This window comes from Amblyomma americanum, chromosome 10, assembly GCF_052857255.1.
Source record: "Amblyomma americanum isolate KBUSLIRL-KWMA chromosome 10, ASM5285725v1, whole genome shotgun sequence".
NCBI classification, from domain to species: domain Eukaryota; kingdom Metazoa; phylum Arthropoda; class Arachnida; order Ixodida; family Ixodidae; genus Amblyomma; species Amblyomma americanum.
This window is the reverse complement of record NC_135506.1, coordinates 54087204-54109516: the sequence shown is the minus strand read 5'-3', so window position 1 is coordinate 54109516 and position 22313 is coordinate 54087204. Positions and strand designations below refer to the sequence as shown.

At 48.0% G+C, this 22313-nt stretch overlaps 1 protein-coding gene and 1 long non-coding RNA gene across 2 annotated transcripts; one reads left to right on the top strand and one right to left on the bottom strand.

Annotated features, from left to right (window-relative positions):
• Positions 1-1325: 1325 nt before the first annotated feature.
• LOC144108875 (uncharacterized) lies at positions 1326-8242 on the bottom strand. Its single transcript, XR_013309534.1, has 2 exons — positions 3821-8242; positions 1326-2227 (listed from the first exon to the last, which is right to left on the bottom strand). It is a non-coding gene; the product is annotated as an uncharacterized LOC144108875 (long non-coding RNA).
• Positions 8243-16437: 8195 nt separating this feature from the next.
• Positions 16438-20488, top strand: LOC144108312 (uncharacterized). The gene is made up of 2 exons (XM_077641576.1): positions 16438-17075; positions 19944-20488. Exons 1-2 carry the CDS (start codon positions 16442-16444, stop codon positions 20486-20488), a joined length of 1179 nt encoding a protein of 392 aa, XP_077497702.1. The 5' UTR covers positions 16438-16441.
• The last annotated feature ends 1825 nt before the right edge of the window (positions 20489-22313 follow it).

Sequence of the window (22313 nt, the reverse complement as noted above, 5' to 3'; positions counted from 1 at the left end):
AACTATCTAACAAACCATTCAGCATGTGTTTTCAACTTTAGCACATTGGCACCCTTGGTGTTCTGTTTTTACCAGTTTGAGAAAACATTTCGTGAAAAATCTTTGACCTCTTGTCTTTTTCACCATTGAGCTGCCTTATAATAGTTCATGAAGCAATTTTTATTTGTAATTCAATTTTTTTAGACATTGAAAGGACAGCGGTGCAAACGCGCACCGCATTTGATGTTACGTAGTCATGGGTTCAAATGTATATTGCTTTTTTTCTACAAAACCAGCTGTTGAAACGGCTTGAAAGTGATGTCATTCGGTTTCTAGTCATTCTGATTTCAGTTTTTGCCATTTGTATGCATGTAAACATTTGGCTTATGAACTCTACAGTAGTTTAGTTGGGATGCTGCAAAACATTGTACTTGCCCTGGCGGAATACTTAATATCCCATAACACTATCTTACACCCCTGTTAGATGAGCACCTTTAGTCTAATAAGCTCTGTTGCAGCCAACTATTGAAACACCAGCCTTGCTGTTAGCTGTAGAGGCTATGACAGGCTGCTCTGGAAGAGCAACCTGGGTTGCAACCCGACACAAGCTACCCAAGTCCAACCTATGCAACACCTGCCATAGCACCTGCCTCGAGCCACTGTTCCCCTTCTCACCTACCCACCGGGTGACTTACTTGCCAAGGTGTAGCCGGCAGCAACCAGGCGAGAACCTGGGGCGCTAATTAGGTGGCACCACCCCTAAGCGCACCAAGCTAAGCATAATGAGCAGCAGCAGTTAGGAGAACGTGATTCGGATGATGCTCGCACAGTAGCTAAACTTCCAAACAAGTTGGGGTGGTAATGAGGTGGTAGCCTGGTACCACCTAGTAGAGCGTAGCTCCAACCGACAATTGTCACGCTAGCGCACATAACCGCATTTGGCCTAATTACTGAAATCGACTGACAACTTTTTTTCTGGGGAGCTGGGCAGTTAATAAATCGACCTTCAGATAACTCGGCCATTTCTTCCAGTCACTTAAAATTCAAAATAATGAGGTTTTACTAGCCATCATGTTATTTTTAGTTGTCAGTGATATGTAAATATATTTTTTGTTACTCATTTTGAATGACCACATAACAGGTTGCATTCTGTTAGCCTGTTTTAATCAAGCAGTATACATTTTTGTATGCATCTTTTTTTTTATATGGTGCTGAGTCTGTCTAGTGTTGTTTATTCAGTTGCAAATTCCACACTCAGTTTTGAAAAAAAAATACGGGCAACAACATTTGCCTGTTTATCACTTTCCGAAATAACTTTTTTCCCATAGCAGGTATTCGATCCGATATTCGAAGCCATCTTTTCTTTATTCGTATTTGATCCACATTCAAAAATACCATTATCACAAACCCCTAGAAAAACATGTCGAAGTTCCACAATCACAGTTCAGTTGGTCACAGTGGATACTCGTCCCTCAGTAGGAGCATACAAGCATCCACATTGTACAACGCTGAGAGAATCTTGGCCAGTACTTAGCTTAGCACGACGCTGCTGTCAGGAGGGCTGTCACAAAATGCTGGCAGAAGGGGCCGAAGATCCGTGTAAAAGTGTTTTTTTCAAAATAAATTTCAATTGAGAGTAAGCACTTATGTCGTCATCTTGCTTTGTCCCTGTTGCCGTTGTACTTCAAAATCCAAGTATGTTATTCTCAGTTCAGGTGCAGCCTGTGGACAGATGCCCTTGGAGCAAGGTGACACTAGAGTGGTTTATCATTTCTGTGGGTATGCACATGACGCTTTAGCGTAGTCTTTTGTGCGAAGGCCATGGGACACCACTGACACCGATACGGCTTCTCCCCTGTGTGGGTGCGAATGTGCTCGGTCAGGATGCACTTTGTTGTGAAGCTCTTGCTGCAGTGATTGCACTTGTACGGCTTTTTGCCCGTGTGGGTGCGAAGGTGCACAGTCAGGACACTCTTCGTTTTGAAGCTCTGGCTGCAGTAACTGCACTGGAATGGCCTCTCGCCCGTGTGCGTGCGGAGGTGGTCTTCCAGGGAGCCCCTTGTCAAAAAGGCCTGGCCACAATGGCTGCAGCGAAAGCGGCGCTCTCCGGAGTGCGTCCTCTGGTGACTCTTCAAGGTGGTATAACTAGCTGCGGCATAGCCACACTCGGGGCACAGGTAACATAGTCTTCCTGCCTGCAATTCTTGCTGAGGTGATGAGCTGCAGCTGCCGTGAGTGGTGACCAAGCCTGCACAGCAAACAAAACATGTTGCTTAAAATATGACGGATACACCTCAATGCATAGATAACAGCTGGCCTTGCCTTAAAAATGAGTTACAGAATGGAAATTAGATTTCTCATAGTTCCAGATGCCATTTGCAACACTCAACTTCCCTCTAGCAGCGAATGGAAACTTGGTACGCTTATTGCTGCTTATTCATGCGCCAGGATGATAACTTCCAGCTGTAATAGTCATCCTTTGGGCATTCACGATTTCTCATAGTTCCAGATGCCATTTGCAACGGCTGTTGCCTCAGTGTTCTCATCATGTATGCTTATAACATCTTCGTTACTTTTGGGCAGTGTGTGCAATTACAAAAGACATCAAGCATAAGTAGACACTTCAACACAATGAACAAAAGAAAACAATGTACGACAGGTTTTCAAATATGCCTGGAGAATACCTGTCATGTTCTTTAATCTGTTAACCAAACGGCTAGTTTGGCCTCTTAACCAGAGGTATCTACATATCAACAGTGTGCTTTTAATGTTTAATGTCCACTTTACAAACTCATTAAAAGCCCACCTTGTCGGTTCAGGTCAAGTGTATTGGAGAGTGCACTTTATATCTGATCAAGGAGCTTATTACACTATAGCAGTGGTGAAAAACACATTTACAAGTATTTCATTAGTATAAAAGCAGAAACTATGACCAGTTAATTGTATGTACTATGGAACACGAAAGATAGCAGAACATGCATGCGATGTTGGAACTACATCGCTGTTTTGCTACACATGTTCCATCATGACTGGCACCAGTGCTTCCTTTTCTAAAAACAAAAGTACCCGTCTCTCTTCCTCACAATACCCTTCAATTATCTGGGTTTGAATGCCGAGTACAGATTGCAGCCTTGTCCAAACAGCAGCACAAACTGCAATGCTTTGCGACCCTACTGTCAGTGCCACTTCTTAAACCACGCCAACAAAAGAGCCACCACACAAAAGCTGTTCGCTAAATGATTGATGAAACAGACATGCCAAGTACATTCTCAGTTGTGGAATGCTAAGCCACATAGTGATGCTTTTTAACAATCTGGTGAAATCTCACAATTCCATAGCCTTAATGCCCCAACAGAATTTATTAGCTTGACTGGTTTTATCAACACAGACTTTCTTGAGCATGCGCAGCTACCTTGATGTCAGTGTGAAGTTGCACATTTTTAAAGTGCAATTTTAATGGTGCATGTAGGGCAAAGCGTGAAATGGCAACAGAGAAATTGCTGCTGGGAATGCCAAATGCAAACATCTAAGGCAAGCCTGAGCAAATATTGCATGGTACAGTGTACAGGGTTTAACGTCTCAAAGCAACACGAGCTATGAGGAAGGCCATAAGGAAGGACTTCGGATTAATTTCGACCACCTGAGGTTCTTTAACATGCGTTGACGCTGCACAGTACACGGGCACCTTGCGTTTCGCCTCCATCGAAATGTAGCTGCCATCGTCAGTGCGAACAAGTTAACAAAGCATCACATCAGACTTCAAATACAGAACAAAACGGCAATAGGTTTGTTGGTACAGTGCATGAATGAGTGATGGACATGACAAAAAACACTCAGGCACCCTTCAAAAGCTTTTCACTGCTTCAAGAAAAATAGGTCAGTAACAATGGCTTGGTTCTGAGTGATCCGCAGCTTGGCATAGTGGAGACTTGAACTTGAGTGAAAATGTCAGAAGGCAGCCCCACAACCTGAAAGGCCAACAAACAAAACGGAAATAAATCACCACACTGAGTTGAGGACTTCTGTTCATCATCAGCTCAAGCGCATCTACTGCAGGACTACAGCTAGGCCAATTAACCCGATTGTACACCAGCTGCGGCCACCCTGTCCTCACTGACTTCCTTATCTAATCCGCCCACATGGAAAGACTACTCTGATGCTGGGGTTCTTAAACTTAGTTCCGCAAATTGGAATGCTTTTTCGGGTTCCCTCAGCACCAAAGTCCATGCATGCTAAAACCCACACCTTTCCTCTACCAACTTTGCTGTGGGACTAACAAAGCTGTAATTTCTCACTGCCGAGTGTTTCACTGTACAGCCAGTCATTATTAATTGAATTTGGGCATTTCTTGAGACCCCATATTTGTATGCTCCTTTCTGCATGCGTGGCAGACAGGAAGGGATGGACCCCCCCATGGCTAAAAAGAGTGAGAACCTGTGCTTTAGTGTTTGCACCTCAATTGGGATACTCGAAAAAAAAAAAGGTGGATTAATCCAGTGCTTGCTCAAGGATTCAGGTACCTATGCTATGCTGACTAGCTTCCATGGATTGCAATCTCTCCCTATATTTTCAAAACAGTAATCTTGCTCGTCATCACATACAAAAGTTGAAATTCTCTTGCAATATCAAATGACATGCCCAGTCAAAAACATGGCAATAAAGCCTCATCTGCTGTTACCAAATACACAGCATGTGCCAGTTGCAAGAAGTTTTCTTCAGTGGTCTCGGACATGCTATTGAGGGTAGGCGCTTTATATGAGAAGCACAGCTAACAAGCACAAGAACAACACTAGAAGACAGCAAAAACAAAATACATATTGCAATATCTTAGCACTCACTAGGATATGCCTTTATGAAGGGAAGTACCTTTCATGATGCACTTTTTCCAATTAAACCAACACTCCGAAGGTAAAATACATGTTTTATACTAGGTAATAAAAATTGGATCCCATACGTGGTAGTCCCCTGGTCGCCACTGAGATTTTTTACAAACCATGATAAAAATGCTCATTTACATCACAGGTCAAAGCATGATAATGCCAGAAAAAAAAAAAAAAAACAGGACAACAACATGTAAGAATTCTGTCGCAGGTATGAATACTATGCTGAATCATTTTCATAAATGGCTGCATTTATGAAAACGGTAGCAGCAGCAATACACACAAGACACAACGTTTATACATGGAAAGATCCATGAACTTGGGCTCATTCAAAGGAATCTTGTCTTGTAGTGCACTGGTCAAGAGACACTAAACATAATGAAAAACAAGGGAAGCAGTTCACATTACGCTTCATGGTACAATTACAGTGCTCAAGCCCACTGCTTTAGGTTCGCTCATGCACACGGCCACCAACAAACAGTCACAAAATGCCGAACTGTCCGTCATGGTCCATATGCATAACCGTGCTGATACTGTGGCACAAGGAATGACGGTAGACAAGTTCCTCTGAACCTATAGACACCACATGTTGCAATCACCAGACATATGCTTTTTTACGAACTGTGGCTACCAAGCTAGAATTAGGTGGGGCAGCAGTTGTTCAGAAAGTGTTTGCCTGAAAACGTTTTTCTTCTGCCTCTTGCGAGAGCTCCAGTGCCTCCAAAAATAAACAGGGTGATGAAGCATACTTAAGCAAAGACCCAAAGTAGCAAGCAGCTGTGCCAACCACTCTATGTATTCTGCTTGCACACTCTGAGCAGCCATCTTTTTCGACGTAGTTCATGAAGCGACTGGAGTGCTTTTAAGGTTTTCTGGTTATTCCGCTACAACTACAAATCCAGATGGTGGGTCCAGTTCTTGTACAACAGCACAGTACCACAAAAGATGCCTTTCATGACAATAATACTCTCCTGGAAAGCCAAAGCTAGCACCCATTTTCTCATTTAGTTGGCATTAACAGATGGTTCATGTTTGAAAGCAGGATGCATTGCCAGCACTATCCCTTCCAGAGCCTCCTTTAATTTATCAGTGCATCCTTAACAACTTAGCACATACTAGCACAACTTCCATGACTAGCAGTAGCAGGCACATCTAGCGCAAACATGGTTTTGGTGACAGAAATGCACACAAGATATTGAGAGTAGTACTGCTTCAATGCTCAACTCTACAGCCCAGAGAACATCTGGATTAGAAGTATAGACAGTGTGCTCGGTAATGTGGTGTTAATACTCATATTAGTCCAGGGCGTCTAAAAATATTTATATAAAACTTGTGCTGTTCTCGCGGCAGTAGATGGCAACTTGTGTTAAAGCAATTCAGGAACACTGGTCGCATGACACTGCCACATGGCCACACAACTACAGACGAATGGAAACAAAATGTCATTTGGTGTTCTCACTGCATTCTTAGCAGAAATTTTAAGGCATGCAATGCTCACGTGTTAAGGAATCGCAATACTTTCATGTGTGGGTCAGGGGCGCATTTATGGGTCACTTTTGTCGGAAATTCGGGAGGCACTGCAATTTGACGCATTACTTGGATGTTTTTCATCGAAAAAATGAGGTTTAGCATGGCTTTTCTATGTAAAATGTAAAATTTCTCGCCTGGGGTAGGGCGGCAACTCCTCCCCAACCCCTTAAATCTGCCCCTAATGGAGTTCCACAAACAGTAAAATTTTTTCTGGGCCGCCAATGCCATAAAATATTCTGGTCACTTCTCTATGTGGGACTGAACTATACACTTCAAGTCGCATGCCAGCTGAAATGCATTAAATGGCCAACCTCAGCTGCGGTAACCTAAAATCGTTTACAGCTGACCATTTCGCCAGTCTTGTTGTTAAGCATAAATTTGAAAGAGCCTGAAATGTGCACTCCTGAGCACAGATGAATCCGGTGACTACACAACAAAGCATGCCCTCTTCAGCTTCAAGATCACAGGTTCTGAGCCGTCCACACTACAAGCTTCAGTGTTAGCACAGAACAGTGCGTATGGGAGCAGTCCATTATTTGATGCAGGCCTAGCTTGCACTTTTTTGATCTGGTTATCACTTCCAGCTACTGATGTATATTCCATGTTTCCTGACAGAACAGAACGCAAGGCTGTACACAAGCAACATGCTTTTGGGGAATACTATGAGTTGTAGTTCAAACGTTGTGAGAAATGCAAAGGGTAAAACGTCAGCACTGTAATTACTCTCGTGAAATTAAGTTGTAAATATCTAGGGCAAAGCCTCGCATAAAATTTTAAGTGCTAAAAAAAACGACAGCTGTTCTGCTGCAGCTGCCTGTGAACGTGAAGTGCACATGGCAGCAAATTACACACTCAAAAAGCTGCAGTGCAGTAGGCAAGTAGCAGTGTATTAACTAAAAGTAAGTCGCAGGTTGTTGCAGTGGAAAGTTGCACTGCATCAAAAATGTGAAAAGGCTGGCTTACACTCTGAAAAATAAACAAAGATTATACATCACCTGAAGCCAAGACTTCCCTTAATCTCTTCCCATTAGTTCTTGTATACCTTTTCAGAAACACAGATGAGAATTTGATAGACCAAGGTTACTCGCTACAACTGCGGAAGGAGCAACTGAGGGTACAACCCTGGCATCAACTAAAGTGTGAGGATAACAGTGATGAATAAATCAACGCTTGTTGAATGATTCCGACACCTCTGCAGTGCCAACTAGCTTATGGATTGAGCTTACATGAAAGTGTCTGCTGGGCGCATATGCTTTCAGCGGAAGTGACCGCTACGATAAAATGACGCTAAGGTAGAAATGATCGCAAAGCACACGAAAAACAGCATTTTCGGGCGCAGATCTACCTACTCCGTGGTATTCACGAGGTGACTGAGCAGTTAAGTGCACGAGAGTAGGTTGAACCCCTGCTGTCTACGGGGCTACAGTGTCAGGCGCGTGTTAAGCAGTTCAATGTTTGCTCGGTCATAGCCTCCGCTCGGTTGCAAAATAACGGAATCAATTGGCACATCTGCTAGCATCTTTCAACACAGACAGCCTTAAGGGTGGCAATGCAGCCTATTTCACGACTAATCACTGAGTACAGTCTTCAGTCTTGTTGTCAGCCGTAGAAGTTAAAATGAGCCCGAAACATCCATTCACTGAGCTCCGACGCATGGCTCGGCGAGTGGACAGCGGAGAACTTCAAGAACACAGTGCTAGACCACCTGCAGTGCAGAATCCAGTGTAAGCGCGCGCTTTTCAAGTCCCTTGTTCTACTACATGTCGCATTAATCACGCAAAGAAAGCGAATATTAGAACAACTCAATGGCATCTCCGGCTTAAACTTGCACATAAGAACTCATAGCCGTCGCCATCGTTGATGCGCACTCTGATGCAACTTTCCAACATCCATAGAGTAGTGATCAAAACAAAATTATTGAGCAAAACCTAACAGGCTCATTTTAACAAACTATTTTGTTTGAAAATAAGTTGTCGTTTTTTGTTTTACTTGCACAGAAGAAAGGGTCGTATAGTTTGGTTTATTGGTGTTTATAGTCCCAAAGCGACTCAGGCTATGAGGGACGCTGTAGTGAAGGGCTCCGGAAATTTCGACCATCTGGGGTTCCTTAATGTGCATTGATATCCACCGCGGCGGCTAAAGTGCTATACGGATAATACCGAAAGTTGGGAAAACTAAACGAACAAAACCATGCACCGCGTTGGTTACAGTTTCGTTTTCTCGTGTTTCGCATATTCCGCCTGTGACATCTGCAAGCTGACTGCCAGAGTGCTGTTAGATCATAGAGTTTCGCACAGTGGCAAAATACCGGCAAGGTTGACAGTCGACATGAAAAGCTGCATCCTTGTCGCGAATTCGTAACGCGTCCCCGACTTTCCGAAGGGGAACGCTATCGCGTACAGGTTCGAACGAAACAACAGAGAGATCAGCGGAAACAAAACGAAGGCATATTTATAAATTAAAGCAAAAGAGCCAATAAGAAACGGGAACAAACCAAGAAAAACACACACTCAACACGCGTACAACACTACAGAATAAAGGAAAGAGTTCACCAGGTACTGAGCGTCCCAGGTGAAGCAGGGATCCCTTGCAGACAGGGATGGATGTAGTGTGGGTGGATGCAGTGCGACGCGTCGCTGGCGTTGCGTCGAAGAAAGTGGCGGAAGGGGTCCAGGTGGTAGTAGGAGCGGAGAGAACTGCAGGAAAACGCCGCTGGTCTTCCGCCAACAGCCCGAAGAACTTTGCAGCAGCAGGATCGAGAAGCGTAGTCAGGACCCGTCTACGGCGTCCCGAAACGCTGGATATCCAACGGCTGCCACCTCCACGCTTGCAAGAACTCAGGAGGCTTGCGTCAGTGATCCAAAGGAGGTCCATGGCAGCACGGGCCCAACGTCCGACGTCTGCCACCTCCACGCTTGAATGGAATGCAGGGGCTTGCGTCGGTGATCCAAGGGAGGTCCACGGCAGCACGAGCCCAACGTCCGACGTCTGCCACCTCCACGCTTGAATGGAATGCAGGAGGCTTGCGTAGGTGATCCAAGGGAGGTCCACGGCAGCACGGACCCAACGTCCGACGTCTGCCACCTCCACGCTTGAATGGAATGCAGGAGGCTTGCGTCGGTGATCCAAGGGAGGTCCACGGCAGCACGGACCCAACGTCCGGGCTGCCACCTCCACGCTTGAAATGACCCGAGCTCCGCTGTGCTAACTCCCTTCACACCTGGGTTTTCTGACACGTCAGCTCTCCGCTCCTCGTGCTCGCCACGCTCTTCGTCGTCGTCGCCTCGCACACACCATTCGCACGTGCACACGCACAACGCTGGACTGGCACGCGCAGCGCTCCGCTATCCAAGGCACCACTGTCGACGCACCGCGTTCACAATTAAATCCTCCGAAGATTTGTTGTGCACCTCAAAATTCTGCATCGTGGTGAGCATCACATTTAGGAAATTGGTATAAATTGTATACATTGGTTTTTTGGGGAAAGGAAGCGGCGAAGTATCTGTCTCACATATATCGGCGGACACCTGAACCGCGCTGTAAGGGAAGGGATAAAGGAGGAACTGAGAGGAGGAAGCAAGAAAGAGGTGCCGTAGTGGAGGGCTCCGGAATAATTTTGACCACCTGGAGATCTTTAACGTGCGCGGATATCGCACAGCACAGGGCGCCTTTGCGTTTCGCCTCCATCGAAACGCTGCCGCCGCGTTCGGGTTCGAACCCGGGTACTCCTGATTAGTAGCCGAGCGCCATACCACTGTGCACGTACCGCGGCGGTCGTGGTGAGCATTAACAATGGCAACAGCTTTGAGTGGCGTGGTGAGATCATAGCAAGCGAGCTCACGCATCTGTCAATTTATGCTCAACAAATTCGTCACTTTTTGTGCTCATACCATAGGCCTGGCTTCAGACGGCTCAGAGCTTGTCAAGTCGCAGCATGTTAGATCGTCTTATAGAGTCTATAAACCTCAGGTGCACCTTTCTATTTCAGGAATTACGAAGAAAGCTGGTATAACATTGGCTGTTCTCAAACAGCTAGATCACGTTGGAACATTTGCGTTCTAACCACAGTCACAGCATCTGTGTCTACACAGATGGCTCGTTAACTCGACCAGTTTCGCGGGGTGTGTGGTGATTCCGGCGAGGTCCATCCTGATGAAGGTGAAGACGACCTACAATACTTCCTCAGCTGGCGCGGAACTAGCTTCTCTTCGTGCTGCGGTTGAGTTCATCGTTCAATAACCTCCACATGACTGGTCAGTTTTCACTGATTTTAAAGCAGCCCTTCAAGGCCTGCAAGCTGCACTATACGCCACGGGTCGCATGGACAACTCGATCGTTGCAGAGATTCGCGACGTGTACCACTGCGTTATATCGAAAGGTCATGATATAATTGTTCACTGACTGCCAGGACCCTGTAGTATCGAAGAAAGCCACCACGCGGACGTACGAGGCTGTCTGAACTGCCCACAATGACTAACTTCAAGTCTGTATTCCTATATCAAGAGTTGACGCAGCGTGTGAGCTACGCATGCAGACTGGCGCTGGAGCTCGCACTTTCTGCATGGAGCACTGGCTACTCAGGAAATTGGACCCTGGTCTGCGCCCTTTTGCCCGTATCATACCGTGTTGCGAAGCAACATAGATCTAACGTTTATGGCTCGGTGTTACATTTACAAAGCAGTACACGTTCCGGATTGGGATGGCCGACAGCCCTGCTTGTGTAATATGCGGCTGCGAGGAGACAACTGTACATCTCCTGTGTCGAGCGCCCTGCTCTTGCGACCGAAAGACATGCGCTGCATAGTGTTCTGGACCGCCTCGATCGTCGAAAAGGGGGTGATAGTGAGAAACAACCCTCCTGGCGCAGTGGTGCAGCTGTTGAGCGATGCGCCAGCGCCCTGCGATGGCAGGTGGCCCCAGCTGTGGGCCTTGTGCGGCCCCGGGTTGCTCTTGCCGAGCTACGAATCATTAATTCAACCGCCACCTGTCGTGGTAGGCAGTTTGCTCAATATCCGGTGGGCAGGTTGTGATGACGCCGCAAGGTCACGTGACCTAGGTGGCCCACCTAGCTGCCTCCTATGTTGCTCTGTGGGCACCACCTGCCAGAGTCATGCTCGTGATTTTTCGCTCACAACGCTGACACCGACAACGCCGATACCATATTTTCTGGACAACCGAAAAAAAATTAAGAGATCAAAATTGGTTGTGGGGGAATGGAAGTGGCGCAGTATCTGTCTCACATGTGTGCGGACACCTGAACTGGGCCGTGAGGGAAGTGATAAAGGAGGGACTGAGAGAAGAAAGAGATGCCGTAGTGGAGGGCTCCGGAATAATTTCGACCACCTGGAAATCTTTAACGTGCACTGACACCGCACAGCACACGGGCGCCTTTGCGTTTCGCCTCCATCGAAATGCGGCCACGGGGTCGGGTTCGAACCCGGGAACTCCGGATCAGTAGCCGAGCGATCTAACCACTGAGCCACCGCGGCGGGTTGGACAACAGGGCCTTCAACACTATCGCGTTAAAAATATTGAGAAGAGGGAGCTGGGGGGGGGGGGGGGTCGCAAAACCGCTCGGGAATAGAAGAGAAACAGCGCGGTGGACTTGGAAGGGAAGGGTGTGTGTGTGTGTGTGTGTGTGTGTGTGTGTGTGTGTGTGTGTGTGTGTGTGTGTGTGTGTGTGTGTGTGTGTGTGTGTGTGTGTGTGCGCGCGTGTGCGCGTGCGTGCGTGCTTGCGTGTGTGTGTGTGTGCGCGTGTGCGCGTGCGTGCGTGCGTGCGCGCGCGTGTGTGTGTGTGTGTGTGTGTGTGTGTGTGTGTGTGTGTGTGTGTGTGTGTGTGTGTGTGTGTGTGTAAGAATAAAAGGAACGAACGAAGGAGGAGGAAAGATGAGTGTAAGGAAGCACTAAAAAGAACCAGCAAAATAAATTAATTGACCTACTGTAAGCAATAAAAACGAGTAAATATAACATGTTGAAATATTATTCTAAGCAATAAAGGCAAATAAGAACACAACACATTGAAATACGGGAAGCTGATGAAAAGCTTGAACGCCTACGTCGGCCGACCTGACTGGTTTGGGGAAGAAGCAACATTTGGCTTTGTGTGTGAATACTAGAGGGAACACTTACACCAATGGCCGCCGCGGTGGCTCAGTGGTTACGGCGTTCGGCTGCTGACCCAAAAGACGCGGGTTCGATAGCGGTCGCGGCGGTCGAATTTTGATGGAGGTGAAATGATAGAGGCCCGTGGGATGTGCGGTGTCAGTGCACATTAAAGAACCCCAGGTGGTCGAAATTTTCGGAGCCCTTCACTACGGCGCCTCTCATAGCCCGAGTCGCTTTGGGACGTTAGACCTCCATAAACCATAAACCAATACTTAAACAGCCTTCGGCAGAAGTAATTTTGAGGGGTTTATTTGCTTGTTTTATTTATTAAGACATGACAGCAATGGGTCGTGCCCGACACCGGCTCCGGCTCTCCTCCGTTTCACATATTGGAAGAAATCACCAACTGACGACCTAGATCAATAAAACATAGCACAAAATTAAATATACAGAACTCGGTGTTGACCCGCCGCCGTGGCTCAGTGGTTACGGCGCCCGGCTACTGATCCGGAGTTCCCGGGTTCGAACCCAACCGCGGCGGCTGCGTTTTTATGGAGGAAAAACGCCAAGGCGCCCGTGTGCTGTGCGATGTCAGTGCACGTTAAAGATCCCCAGGTGGTAGAAATTATTCCGGAGCCCTCCACTACGGCACCTCCTTCTTCCTTTCTTCTTTCACTCCCTCCTTTATCCCTTCCCTTATGGCACGGTTCAGGTGTCCAAAGATGTACGAGACAGACATTGCGCCATTTCCTTTCCCCAAAAACCAATTATTATAATAATTATTATTAATATTAGTGCACACGTGCCAAAATTTCTAACTTGTGGACATAAGTTTCTATTTCGTGGTCACTGCAGCCAACGCCAAGTTATACTTGATCACCTGCACGGTGCAGGTGCTCACGCATGCTCTCGCGGACGCAGCGAGCCGTTTGGCCAACATAGGCCGAACTATATAGTTTAATCAAGGGTTACGGAACAGTCATATTAAAACTTCGCTAAGAAGACAGGACGACAAGAAGAGGCGCGAACAGGAACACACAAGGCGCAGACTTCAAACTAGTTTTATTGCGTGAAAGAAGTAGACTTATAAGGGTCTTCAACATGACAAAAAAAACCCAAAATGAACTGAGCATGAGGCAGCGACGCAGTAAAAATACACGATAGTAACAATACACGTAGTAAAAATACACGGAAAATACAAGATAGTAACAATGCCACGTGTGCATTAGGCACGATAGACCCGTGTGCATTAGGCCCGGACGTGGCCACCTAGGAATTCAATCTCTTTCCTCGATAAAGACAAAAGAGGGTGAGCTGACGCAGTTGTGACCCCTTTTGGCGATGTAGAAGTACTTTCCTCTCCGTTTTTGCTTTTAATAATAATAACAATAATTGGTTTTTGGGGAAAGGAAACAGCGCAGTATCTGTCTCATATATCGTTGGACACCTGAACCGCGCCGTAAGGGAAGGGTAAAGGAGGGAGTGAAAAAAGAAAGAGGTGCCGTAGTGGAGGGCTCCGGAATATTTTCGACCACCTGGGGATCTTTGACGTGCGCTGACATCGCACAGCACACGGGCGCCTTAGCCTTTTTCCTCCATAAAAACTCAGCCGCCACGGTCGAGTTTTTGTTTTTGCCATTTTGTTCTTTCCAGAAAAGGCGTACAGCATTGCTTTCGCACTTTCTGCAGTGTAGGGCAAGATTACTGCCGGTGCGCATGGATCGCTTGTGTTCTATAGAGAGCACTCGTTAAAACAGCACCCAGTTTGTCCTATGTAGGACCGGCCGCACGACAGGGGGTCTCGTAGATGACTTCAGTTCGTACATATCACTTGAGTTATGGAACAACCAATTGCGTCTGTGCGCGCCACGTGTGTTTCCTGGTGCACGTCCTTCTGTCGGGTAGGCTGATTGGGAGCAGAAAGTATGCAGGGACCACACTGCCGAGTAGCTCGATTTTTTTTCAGTTGGTAGGAAAAACTACGAATGCACGGTATTTGTAGTGTGACTTTTTTTTCTCTCTTTCGGGAAGAGCGTCATGCGGTGAATCCTGACATCGCCGGCTCTTTCTATAAGAACAGCGCGAACTTGCACGAGGACTGAAAGAAGACACACAGACTGGCGTCGCGACGTCCAAGTTTGCGCTGTTCTTTAGGAAAACGTCATACCAACTCGCCCAAGCATCCGTTTTATCGCCGGCTCACTGCCCGTCGGGACGAGAGCCACCCAGCGTCGCTTTGCTTTTATGCCTTTTTCAGCGCTATTCGCAGCACAGATCTTGTCATCGCGCAAATATGCTGCGGTGTGATTACCTGCACGGCGTGTTTCTTTCGGCAAGAGCAGCGGCTGCGATGACTCATCCGTAGTGAAGGGCTTACGGAAATTTCGACCACCTATAGGGTTCTTTGAGGAGAACTGACAGCGCACAGTACACGGCCCTTATAGCATTTCGCCTCCATCGAAATGCGACCGCCGCGGCCGGGATTGAAACCGCGTCTTTCGGGTCAGCAGCTGAGCGCATCACTGTTGAGCCCACCGAGGTGGGAAAACACCTCGGTCTCGGCGGACGCGTTTATATATGCAAGCGAAACACAAAACAGAACCCCATTTGAGAGAGAGAGAAAAACAACTTTATTGAAACACCACTCAAAACCAGCAGACGTCTCCCCCGTCGCCCCTAGCCGTCGGCCGGAATCCCTTGAGACACTGCGGTAGCAAGGGCTTGAACGATGATGTCCTGCTGGACTTTGGGGTCTGGGCCGCAGAGCAAAGCCTCCCAGGATTCTTGAGCGCGTGAGCTATCGTACTTAGTTGGACAAGTCCACACCACGGGAACCAAAGTTGCTGCCTCGTCGCAAAATTTGCACTTTGACCAGAATACTTCAGGATCTCACTTGCTGTGGAGTACTGGGTTGGGAAAAACCCCCGTCTGTAATTTTCTCCACATAAGCTCCTCTTTCTTACTGAGCGTTCTGTACGCTGGCGGATAAATTAATTTCACTCAAATTGAGTTAATTCTCTGGGTCTCCGGCTGTCATCCTCACGAATCGGGGATGGTGACGTGGACCCAGAAGAGAAAGGCGCGTTATTAGAGGGCTCCGGATTAATTTCGCTCAAGTGCACTTGAGCGAAATTAATCCGGAGCCCTCTAATAACGCGCCTTTCTCTTCTTATTTCACTCCCGTTGCGGTTCCCTCCGAGTGAAAGACAATTATTTTGCTCCTCATTTTTTCATTAGCCATTATTTTATTTTCAACACACGCCCGATCCGTTCGGTCTCCCCCGCAGTAACAGCTGTCGCCGGAAAAACTGTCACCTATTTTCAGGCAATGTAGAATTATGCGATAGAATTGCAGGCCGACACACGAAAAAAAAATACAATTTTCTAGGCTGGTAGATACTGCGCCGAGGCGAAGAAATCAACAGCTTTTTTTAGTCCCTGGGGAGCCACCCTCTTGTTTACGTGGATCGAGGTTATCTACGAGCAACCTTTGTGGGTCTTGTGGCGAAATTTAGTCCATAGATCACTTTTTCCTCTTCTGCCGGCGGTTCGCTTCGCTCCGTAGAATTTACTTGGAGATTCCCCCCCCCCCCCCCCCCTTGTTCGACAAGGGCTTCCTCTATCTATTCCGATTCTCCTCTCCTTCGGGGCAAGCGCCAATGGATATGCCCTGAAACCAGCGTGCGATTATATTCACAAGTATATAATCGCATCAGGTAGGTTCCTCTGCTAGAATGAGAATTCACTGCTTTTTCTTTTTCATTTTTTATTATCTATTTTTTGTACAAATTTTAGTCTAAGACGCAAAACTATCCAAATACTCCACTCTTTGTCCAAGAGTGCGTTTGTATCCGCAATGAACCCTGGCCAATTCCCCGCCGTGGGTATGAGGACGTCATCATCATCATCGTCTACACGAGGCGCACGAGGACAAGAAGACGAAAAAGATGGCGGATGCCGAGCGCCCCGGTTCTCGCTCTGCGAATACTGCCAAGGGGAAAGGGACCGGAGTCAAATCCCCGAAAGGCAAGGCCTCGACCCCGAAGGGTGTCCAGTCGCCGCAGTCGCAAACACGGAAAAGCGGAGAAACGCCAAGGTCCAAAGCCTCACCCGCATTAACCAGCGACTCGCCTTCCAAGCCGAGAGAATCGACGGACGAATCCCGCACCGACTCGCCAAAAAGAACCGATTCCTTGAAGCCAGCTAGTTCGCCGATGCGAGAGGGTTCTCTGCCAAAGGTGCACGGCGGTTCACCACTTCGCTCTGGACAAAAGGTTCCCTTGAGAAGGGGACCCGCGCTGAAGACTAGCAAATCTAGCCCGGTGTCATCGGAACAGGGCGTTTCACCGGCGGTCAAGCACTCGCCGAGGCCAGGAGGACCTGATCTTGGACACGGCGTATCTTCGGCGAAAGCTGGGGCCCTAGGAAAGCTCGGTGCCACATCAAAACCAGCCAGGTCAAGGGCACCTCACGGCGTAGGAAAACCTCGCAGCCCCTCACCGAGCCCGGGACGGTCGCCGAAACCGGGTGCTTCATCGAAACCGGGTGCTTCACCTCAACCAGGCTCGCCCGCACGAGCAGGTCAGTATTTTTCGAAATCCTAGCAGATAAAACTAACCGCATCGTTATTTTTTAGCAGAAACTTTCGCCGTTGGCATGGGATCAATTTGAACCTGGGAGTGGTTTAATTGGTTTCGTTTGGTTAGGTTTATAAGGTTTATCGTTCCAATTAAAGCGACTCAGGCTATAACGGATGTCTAATCGACACGAAAGGGACCCGATGACGCCATCACATTCTGCATGCTCTTAAAGGCGAACCTTAAGCGTCCCCCAATATTAACGCGACAGCGTTAAAGCCGCCTCTATAGCTGTGGCTCAGTGGTTATGGCGCTCGGCTGCTGACCCGAAAGACGCGGGCTCGATCCCGGCCGCGGCGGTCGAATTTCGGTGGAGGCGGAATTCTAGAGGCCCGTGGTGTACTGTGCGATATATCGGTGGTGGTCGAAATTTCGGGAGCGCTTCCCTACGGCGTCCCTCATAGCCGGAGTCGCTTTGGGACTTTAAACCCCCACAAACCAAACCAGCGTTAAAGGCCCTGCAGTCCACTAGAAAATGCGGTGTCGGCGTTGTGAGCGGAAATCACGGGCATATGCATCTGGCAGGTGCTCCCCAGAGAGCAGCCTAGGAGGCAGGTAGGCCACCTATATAGGTAACATGACCTTGTGGCGTCGTCACAACCTACCCACCGGATAGTGAGCAAACTGCCCACCGTGGCAGGTGGCATTTAAATTAATGATTACCTGTAGTCGCTCGGGGAGAGCAACCTGGACCGCATAAGGCCCACCGCTCCGAGCATCTACCATCGCACGGCAGCGGCGCATCGCTTTACCACTGCGCCAAGAGGGGTATACAAAGACTCCCAGGGATCTATGAATGTGAAGTGTATACCTTCTGCATATATGGGAATTAGCCCACTAAGCTATCGTGTCATGCCCTTAAAAGGGGCTCTGAAACAGCTTCCAACGACTAATAATAATAATTGGTTTTTGGGGAAAGGAAATGGCGCAGTATCTGTCTCATATATCGTTGAACACCTGAACCGCGCCGTAAGGGAGGGGACAAGGGAGGGAGTGAAAGAAGAAACGAAGAAGGAGGCGCCGTAGTGTAGGGCTCCGGAATAATTTCGACCACCTGGGGATCTTTAACGTGCACTGACATCGCACAGCACACGGGCGCCTTAGCGTTTTTCCTCCATAAAAACGCAGCCGCCGCGGTCGGGTTCGAACCCGGGAACTCCGGATCAGTAGTCGAGCGCCCTAACCACTGAGACACCGCGGCGGGTTCCAACGACTACTGATCTGGAGTTCGCGGGTTCGAACCGGACCGCGGCGGCTGCGTTTTTATGGAGGAAAAACGCTAAGGCGCCCGTGTGCTGTGCGATGTCAGTGCACGTTAAAGATCCCCAAGTGGTCGAAATTATTCCGGAACCCTCCACTACGGCACCTTTTCTTTCTTCTTTCACCCCCTCCCTTATCCCTTCCCTTACGGCGCGGTTCAGGTGACCAACTATATATGAGACAGATACTGCGCCATTTCCTTTCCCCCAAAACCAATTATTATTATTATTATTATTATTAACAGCTTCCAAAGAGAGCTCATCAACTTGCCCAATCACCGCGTTGAGTTGTCATGAGTACCTGAGCCAGATAATACACTTTTACTCGCAACAGGGAACCCACAATCACGCGCGAAAGCTAGCGAACTCCTCCCGGCGACTTCCGGGAGCCGGCGAAGGTCGGCGAGGAGCGCCGACCTTCCAGCGTGCAAGAAGTGACGGGAGGAGAGGGAAAGCCACAAACACGCTGAAGTTAAAATTTTGACTACAGATAACTTAGCTTCTACAAAGCGTATTAAAAAAAAGAAACTCATGCTGGACAATATTCGTGAAGTGGCGTGCTCTAACATCCCAGGCAGAGCCCCGTGCGGAGCTCAAGTGACCCCTCCCATTTTTGTGGCGACAGCTACATCACGGTAGCATTTCGAACCTTCAGCGTGGCTGCGTGGCACCCTGTGGCAGCGCCGCCACGCCGTCACGTGGTTCGTCACTTGGTTGGTCACGTGACCAAGTTCCACTCAGCCAGCTGAAGCTATCGCGTCGCTCCAAGTTTAACCAGAGCTAAGCCCCCGCCAATTTTTTTTCGGTTGCTCCTCTCCTCGCAAAGCTAAGTGCAACCGACCACAAATGCGCGATGTGCTACCGCTCATTTCCTTATTTGCCGCAGTGGCACAAGAGCACTTGTAACCCCAACGTCACAGGATCCAGTCTCCTAAGCGCGGTGGCGCCATTTCAAAGGAGGCGAAATGATAAAATTGCTCATGTGATGCGCAATGTCAGTATACGTCAAACATCCCCATGTCCCTGCAATCAATCAGGAGCCCTCTCGTACAGCGTCAGTCATTGCCCATGTGGAGCATCAGGGCATTAAACTGCGCACAGCACCCTCATAAAATTCGCGAATTTAGGCAGTAAATGCACTCCCGCAGTATTAAGCACACGTGAATGCACTAGAATGAAAGTGCCTAAAAACAATATTGATTGTTTACCTGAAAACACTTCTACCTGCAGCTGTGATAACCAGAACCCGCCAATGCGCGCTGACGGGTGTTTAACCTCAGGACACAACGACTGCGCTCAGGCTTTGTTCCTTCAATCAAGAGCTCAAAGCAGTCTAAAAAAAACGCCTTCAGCGCTCACTTCGAAAATCATGCAAGCATCTTCCTATGCAGATGCCAGCGTGATGATTCGTTTTCTTATAGCTACAACAAACAACATAAATCTCATGTTATCGGTTTCTAAGAACACCTGAATGACCATGAACTACTAACAGCATATTGCGCAAGCTGCCACCTGTCAAGCCATATATCTTCATATCTTGCATGATTCGCCAGGTCCATCGCTTATCCAGGAGCTCGGTAAAACCAGCGGTGATAGCTCAACAAAAGGGAAGCCAGAGAACTCTAGACCTAAGTCCGACTCTGAGGAATCCAAGATCCAATCATCGGAGCCCAAGGACGACTCACCGGAATCCAAGCCCAAGTCAACTAAACCCAGGCCTAAGGCTCTGAACACCAGCCCCAAGTCACCAAAGACAAAGGCCCGGTCACCAAAACCCGAGGATCCGCATCGACCGACGATCTCACTAAAGGACCCGCGTTTCAAGTACCTGTGGCGAGCCTTGAAAGCTGTCCGGCGAAGCACTCCTGCTTCCAGGAGCGGCTCTCCCGGAGGCAGCAAGTCCTCACGACGTCCAAGACTCTCTATGGTCGAAGCCGCAGCCAGGGCTGCCGGTTTCCCGACTCGGCGACGGCTCAAGACCACCGCTGGTAGGAGACGCGAGAGCTCCTCTTCTCCTCCAAGCTCTCCCAGGTACAGTGAGCTGCAGTCCCAGATATATACTATAGGTAGCCCTGAGTGCAGCATGACTTCGCTGTAAACGACTTAGCTTTCTCACAATTTTCGCGTTTTTCACGAATCGCGTTCAACTCAAGAAAAATATAGTTTCCACGAATAATTTAGGGAAACTGCCTGTGCACATAATTCGCCAAAAAATCCTTAAAGATAGCACGTTGTCCCCGTCTTCAAGATGTATTTTATACAAATAAACGCTTCCAGTAGGAATTCAAGTGAACTCAAATACTTTGTTTTTCACTCAATACCTTTCACAAGGTGTATGTTCTGCTCAGCTTCCTTGTTCACTTCGGGTTCACTGTACACCTCAGCGAGTCATGCCACGGGAGATGAGTTCATGCTCGCTCTTAAAGGGGCTCTTAAACACCTCCGATGAGAGCACATCAACTCGTTTAATCACTGAAATGTGTTGTCATGAATACCTGAACTAAATGCTACATTTCTACATGAAGCAGAGTGCCCAAAATCACGCGCGAAAGTTTGCGAGCCCTTTCCGCCGACATTTTCATGCTCGTACCCTCCTGTGTCGCACCGCTATGGCTATTGGTCAGGTTCTTTCAGACGCCAGGCAACTATATTGGCCGCTGCCAATAAGCTGCATAGCTCCGGTGGGTCTGGAAGCTCCACCTCCGGCGGTGGGGCCGCCGGGGGGATGAGCCGACTTTTCAGCGTGAAAAAAGCGACCAAAGAAAGAAAGGCGCGAAGACGCGGAAGTTCAAAATTTTGTCTGCATATAACTCAGCTTCCACAAAATGCATTAAAAAATTCTTAGTGGAGAATATTTATGAAGCGGCGTCCTTTAACATCCCAGCTATACCTCAGCTTCATTGAGAACCAGCCATACCTCAACTTCATTGAGAACCCCTTTCTTGGGCCATTTAATTCTCCTTGCGATGTTTGTTGTATACGTGCAGCATTCCAGTGAGAAACATTCTCTCGTGTAAGATGAGGGCACTAAGGTCGTTCCACTACTGTTGCCCAAAAGTTAATGACCGCGAGAAAGTCCCGAACTGCGAATTATAGCTGCAATCGGAAAAATTTGATCTCACGAAAAAGGAGTCGTTTATAGTTCAATACGAGGAAGGCGGTCCAGATACCTCTGTGCATTAATCCAGAGATCATCTGATGACAGAATGAGCCAATGGGGGTGAATAAACGAAGTACTTAGTGACATGACTAGGAGAGATTCAGAAGGCATGCAAACGAATTTTTTTCTCCGATGTTAAGCGAATTTCATCAGTGAAGGCAGCGGACTAGACAGACTTCTAAAAGCAAAGTAGTGACTGATCCTATGTTTGCTCTGTAGTGATCGCGTCAGTGGCGAAGTTCTGTATGAAAAGGTGGCGAAGCCTCTGTAGGAAAGAACAAACCTACGACGTGGCCTCAGCATCAGGAACCTTAACACTTAACACCCAGAGCGCTAAGTTTCACACTGAGGGACTCAGGCATGCTGGTTAGGTGGTACCGTACACACAACTCTTGCGCATTCATCGTCGGCACACTGTCAAAAGCCCACGTGGCACTTGGTCCGCAAAACCTTTTAACCCATTCAGCTATATTTCACGTTAAAAAAAAGTGATGAGGTTTTAACGTAGACGTGCGAAAGCATGTGTTCATTCTTCGCCTCTCCTCCCATTGGCTACAGCTGGCGCGTCGCTCCTCCGAACTTTCTTGAGCTTCCTTCCACTGGCTACAGCTGCGCGAAGCTCGTCCAAACTTTCCCGAGCTTCCTCCCATTGACTACAGCTGACGCCACTCTCCTCCGAACATTCTCGAGCTTCTTCATATTGGCTACAACTGGCACAATGCTCCTCCAAACTTTCCCGAGATTCCTCCCATTGGCTAAAGCT